Raw genomic sequence first — 5,869 nt, 5'->3', positions numbered from 1 at the left:
CAATGACATGCTCGTGTTCGTTCATTTAACTTTAAGCGAACATGAACACTTAATCAAACAAATATTTATGTTCATGTTCATTTATTTAAAAAAATGAACATTTGTGTTCGTTTGTTTAAAATATAAACAAACATAAATGAACATCTATTTAGAAATGTAAATTAACACAAACAAACCTAAACAAATATAAATGAACACAAATTAACAAATATAAAACCTTGAAGTAGATGACTTATCCAAATAACATTTATTTTCAGTTAATACATAGACGAACATAAATTTGTGGCTAAATCCAATTCCCAAACAAATCCCATGATGGTGCCTCAATGGTAAGAAGGTGAAATTTTATTGTGGAGATCCTAAAATCAACCCACTAAGACATCTCTATGCACTCTCTTAATAGTTCACAACTTTGATTTGATGTATCCGAGAACTCTAATATCGGATAATGTCTTCAGAAAGATATAAGATTAACAAATCTAGTATAATACGTACTTTCGGGTTTCACGGTTCTTACTAAAATAAAGTTGTCATTTGTCCTAACTTTTGTTAAGTTTAAAATCAAACATATTAAATTGGTGTCCGGTGGTAGCATCAAACCAATCGACTTTTTAGACGAATGTTCTAAATAACAATAATAATAATAATAATAATAATAATAATAATAATAATATATTTAGGTAGGGCAATTTGTGTCGTGATTGAAACGATCACCAAACCAAAGTAAACAATGGGAAGACATGAGAGGTACGGGCGAAGCAGAAGCAGAAGCTACAGTCCTCCTCCTCGCCGTCGATACGACGATCAACGTGTCCGCCGTTACGATGACCACCGACACCGCCGCTCTCCTCCTCCCTCCGGCCTCCTCGTTCGCAATATCTCTCTCGATTCTAGGTCTACTTATTATTATTATTATTATTATTATTATTTGGTTTTGTTTGTGAGGATGATTGTCTATACGCACAACTTATTGTATCTTCAATTATATAATTCAAACTAAACCTATTATTAAAAAGCAACATTCTTAATCCAAAACATATTCAATCACCTTCATTAAATATAAAGCTGAGATTATAATAATCATAAACACAATCGGAGAGGTTTTATTCCGATAAATGTCAATGAAGGACGTTTTAGATTTGTTGTTAGTTAGAGCAGGACTTTATAAAACAAACCATAAACAAAATGAATTGAATTGAACATTATGTGGTTTTTTTCAATAGTAAAATAGATCATTTTATTACTTAAAACAATGGAAAATCCATCATGCAAGCCTCTCTAGGATGGTTATAAATAGAAAGCCATTTTCAATTATTTGCTTATGTACAACTGCAAAGTAACAAACATTCTAGTTGGATTCCATTTTTTAGTCATTCATTGAATGATAAATCACTACAAGATACGCGATTTAAATTAAGGAAAATCCAATATTTGATAATTGTATCCAGAATGACCGGAAAAGTGGAAACAAGGCCAGATATAATTTGATCATTATGAAGTATGAACAAATCCACAATCCTTGTAGGCAAAGCCAATCTTCAATTCCCGATGACCATGGGGCGAATGAAATCTGATACGTAAATCAGTTACTAAAAGAAGAGAGCTTTTATTGCGTCACTTAAGTTATGTTAAATTTTGTATGTGCAGGCCGGAAGATCTTAGAATCCATTTTGAACGTTTTGGTCCTGTGAAGGATGTCTATCTTCCCAAAAACTATTATACTGGGTATGATCGTTTTTAGCTAGTAGTTAACAAGTATATTATGAAAAATTACATCAAAAAGCAAGTAGTTTGTTATAATGATCATTTTGTTGTTGATAATTGCAGTGAGCCACGTGGGTTTGGTTTTGTGAAGTTTCGTAACCCTGAAGATGCAGCAGAAGCTAAACATGAGTTAAATCATTGTGTGATTGGGGGGCGTGAGATAGCTATTGTTTTTGCTGAAGAAAATAGAAAAACTCCCCGTGAAATGCGAACAACTAGTCAGATGAGGTCATTTTCATATGTCAACAAAGTTATCCTTATGGTTGTTTAATCACTTAATGTTTTGCTCTGTTCTGATTGCTTTTGTTTTCTTCTTCAGTGGGCGTTATGGAGGAGGCTCAGGTGCTAGGCGGACCCCGCCTAGGTTTTCTAGACGTCGATGTTAGTTTCACTTGAACTATTAGCATTGATACTATTTTTCATATAGGTGGCAGTTTTAACTGGTATAGTAAGTAATAAGGGGTTGATGTGGGTTATGATTTATCTCAAACGGGTCAATGTGTTCATATTAAAAATCAAGTTAAAAAGGTAACATGTCAAATGGCTAAGTGTAAGTTTTCATGCATACAGCTTCGTAAATCTTTTTATTAAAAACTTAAGATTATTATTGCACTAGTTTCAGTTTGGCTTTTGTATTTATATTTAGTGCATTATTTGTTTGAATAATGGACACAAAAAAAGTGTACCATTCGGTGTCAACTCACTTTAAAATAACTCATTTTGGCCCATTATTCAACCTGTTCAAATAAGCCATTATGCCACATTTAGGCATTTTATTGTGTGTAATTCAGGATTATAATGTTGCATGCTACTTTGTTTGCTTTTAATATTTTTCCATCTCATGTTTTTGATATCTTTATTCTCTCTTCTAAAACAGCACATTCTCGCTCTTTCTCACCTGTCAGGCGTGAGTACAGGTTAGGATCATGTTCATCTCGTTTTTTTATAGTTTTGTATAATTTCGTCTATTTGCTGGCTGGTTATGTATTCAAAGTCTTTAAGAGGGTAGATTAAAATATGCTTTATATAAATTAGCTTTGCAATTCAATTCTCTTTCTGTTTGGAGATTTTGTCTTTTAATCAGGCGGTGAGTTCCATGAGAGTAGCTTATTTCAACAAAGCTAAAGATACAAATTTGAATTAACCTTAAGCTTTTCTATTTCTTCCATCTCAAAGGAGTTTCTACTTGAAAGTGGAGTATATGTGGAATTTTAATGATATCGGCGATATTGATAGCTAGTTATTTATTGTTTGATCAACCTAAATTCGACTTCATGCATTTTTTTGGAGTACTGGGTCATGGTTTAATTTTACCTTGCACACTTTAATTTGAGAAATATTGTATGACTTTTTTCTGTTGGAATTGAAATAGTTTATTTTGTAAGATAGTGCCAAAGCAAATGAATGTTAAGGTTAGTGGCTGTTCATTCCCTAAGTGAGTATGATTATGAGTGATACTGGATTAGAAGCGTTATCTTGGATTTTTTTCTCGTAGGAAACAAATTACGTTAAGTTAAGTTACTTTCAACTCTTAGCTGTAATTGTATTTTTCTGTTATATTTTGTCATTTGTGGATTTGCTGCTTGCTGCACGTGTTTTGTTTCGAATGCAGTTGTTAATTTCTGCTCTATGGACAAGGCGCTTTTCATTAAGTTTGAAATTGAAAAACTAATCCATTTGGCATACACTTAGATTTCTGCTGCTTGCAATTTCGCAGTGTTGAAACTCGTCTATATGAGTGTATGAAGTCTAATAATATATTGCTTTGCATATACCAACAGTCAAGAAAGAAAATAAAGATTAAAGTTGGGCCCACGAGAATCGAAGTTTATCACTCATGTATTGCTAAAGAAAGATAGAATATAGAGATTGAGATGATAGCTGCAAAAGCTTTCCAATTCCAGTTTATTGATCATCACAAATTGGTTGTAAAGATCTTTAGTCGGACCCGCTTTTGGAACAAATGTTAATCTATAATCGTCCCTTTTTTACCAACTGTTCGGGTAAAGGTAATAACTAATAATACCTCTAGCACAATGTTTGTACAACCTACCGCAGTTAAGAGTTAGGGTTGCTTTGTTCACCTATTGTTTCTAAGTAGATTAGATACTATAATCCCGCTTGCAATATGATCGGCTTTTATCAATGAAAACATGTTGATATAGTACCAGAATTATATGATGGTAATTTATGGGATGTGATATTACATGCAGTGATAGAGGTCGGAATGTGTATTCAAGGTCACCACCACCTCATGATGATGGTGATGGTAGAACATACAAGTCTAGACGTGCAAGTCCCAGGAAAAATGGCAGGGGGTCGATGTATACAGACCAGAGAGGCGGTTCTCATGAAAAACTGGAACCGTCACCTGCACAAGACTGGAAGTCATATGAGGCGGCGGCTGGTGGTGGGCGGCTTTCAAGGTCAAGGTCTAGGTCTCCTCCACATTATTAGTCAGTGGCTTCTATTCAACCTCTTGTTTCAGGTATTTTAAAACTTTGATGATTAAACGTCTTTTCAGTTTTTGTAAGTAGTTGCCAAGAATTGATTTCTTTATTTTGTGTTTTTAATTATTATTGATCTGGTGAGGCATATGATATTATGACTAGAAACTTGTCAGTGTCAATGAATGATCCTCTTAGTTTGGAAAACTAATTGGTTTTATGAGTTTTGCAAGTAGTGTGATCAGGGTGTAAAGGTGACAAGCTGAGCCTGAGCTTATTAATAATTTTTCAGGCTCGAGCTGGGTTGGGCTCGACTGTTTAATTTATTTATATGCATATATAATGATTTATACATAGTTATAATTATAATTTCTGTACATAGCAAAGTATATATTATAAGTTTATACATAATAAATAATATTTGTTATGCAGTTATATATTTATTGTATAATATAAAAAATATTCTATTATGTATTAGTAGATGAAAATTATTGTAAACGGATGAGATTGTAATTTGGTGGGTATGTTGTTTTTAGTCTAGCTCCTCGATTTAGGCCTGGGCTTGTTTAAGATGCTCATGAGGGGCTCAGTTTGGTTCATTTGTGCCTGTACGTGTGGTTGCTGAAATGTTGAGTGTGTATTCTGGGTGACTTTCTTTTGCAGGTGAATGGTGTTGATAGAAAGATGTGGCCAAATTTTCCTGTTCAGGATATTAAAAGATGTGGTCTGAACTTTGATACAATATAATTTCTTTTTGCGTTTGGAATGTAATGTTATTAGTACTTTTTATGCTTAATGCAGTATGCTAAAAAAAAGTTTTCCTGTTTTTTTTGTTATGGCATTTTTTGTTTATACTTGTGGATATGAGTTTGAATAAGAATCGCTAAATATTTGAGAATCACTTTATGAGTAGTGTTAAAATCCGGTTGATAAAAATATTTTGTGGTTGATGGCATTTTTGTGATTGCTAAAAAAAACCTATAGCGTATTAACGATAATTGCAACATTGTTTTTAATAATCTATTCACTGACTAAAGATGTGTTTTTATGTTAATTACAAAAATATCACCTCGTTTTGTTTTATCAATCTGTCATGATGGCCAAGGTGTAGTTCTCAGTTATTTGGTCGTTCTCTTTTGAAAACGATTAAGTAGCAGTAAACCAAGTGAACTCAACTAATTAAGGAACCGTGGGTTGAGATCTACATTTTTAAGTCTTTCACACAACTAATAGCAACGGTTAATTCTTTTTCGAGTTTCATTATCAAATGTCAAAGTTTGCATGTGTCGTCATTGAAGCCAAGATAACGAAACAAAAGCTGATCTTGCATCTCGATTGCTTGGCGAGTGGATTTGGAGAGACGATGTTCTCCCAGAACTATTTGTCCAAATTTAGTAGTTGGAAGGAATTGAGATGTCCAAATTTTCTGTTGTCGCACAACTAAATTATTAAACCTAGCTTAACATAAATTACAGTGGTAGTGAGTGTTACCTTCAAAAGTTGCTACATAACAAAACCATGTTGGCAACCTTTAAACTTAGGGTGTGTTTGGAATTTCTTATTTTCTTCTCCTTATAATTTATTGATAGAATAAGTTATGTTTGTGTTAAAATAGTGTTTGGGAATACAAAAGTCCTTTTCCATTTCTCCTTATCTAC

The 5,869-nt window shown here is 33.1% G+C and overlaps 1 protein-coding gene across 1 annotated transcript; it reads left to right on the top strand.

Annotated features, from left to right (window-relative positions):
* Positions 1-717: 717 nt before the first annotated feature.
* On the top strand, positions 718-5,187 carry LOC143630487 (serine/arginine-rich SC35-like splicing factor SCL30A). The gene is made up of 7 exons (XM_077099482.1): positions 718-894; positions 1,648-1,725; positions 1,828-1,992; positions 2,084-2,145; positions 2,642-2,681; positions 3,978-4,252; positions 4,875-5,187. The coding sequence occupies exons 1-6, from the start codon at positions 731-733 to the stop codon at positions 4,219-4,221; spliced, it is 753 nt and encodes a 250-aa protein (XP_076955597.1). The 5' UTR covers positions 718-730; the 3' UTR covers positions 4,222-4,252; positions 4,875-5,187.
* The last annotated feature ends 682 nt before the right edge of the window (positions 5,188-5,869 follow it).

The sequence above is a fragment of the Bidens hawaiensis genome, unplaced genomic scaffold (genome assembly GCF_021521415.1).
Source record: "Bidens hawaiensis isolate Kalapana, Puna unplaced genomic scaffold, B.hawaiensis_p1.1 tig00005680_1, whole genome shotgun sequence".
Taxonomy (NCBI): Eukaryota; Viridiplantae; Streptophyta; class Magnoliopsida; order Asterales; family Asteraceae; genus Bidens; species Bidens hawaiensis.
This window is presented reverse-complemented; position numbering and strand designations above follow the sequence as displayed.

What these genes read in the sequence shown, in the direction of transcription:
- LOC143630487 (XM_077099482.1), top strand. Translation starts at nt 731, where the DNA reads ATGGGAAGACATGAGAGGTACGGGCGAAGCAGAAGCAGAAGCTACAGT. An exon ending in CCCAAAAACTATTATACTGG is followed by an intron (nt 1,726 to 1,827) that starts GTATGATCGTTT and finishes TGATAATTGCAG; the next exon opens with TGAGCCACGTGGGTTTGGTT. An exon ending in TAGGTTTTCTAGACGTCGAT is followed by an intron (nt 2,146 to 2,641) that starts GTTAGTTTCACT and finishes CTTCTAAAACAG; the next exon opens with CACATTCTCGCTCTTTCTCA.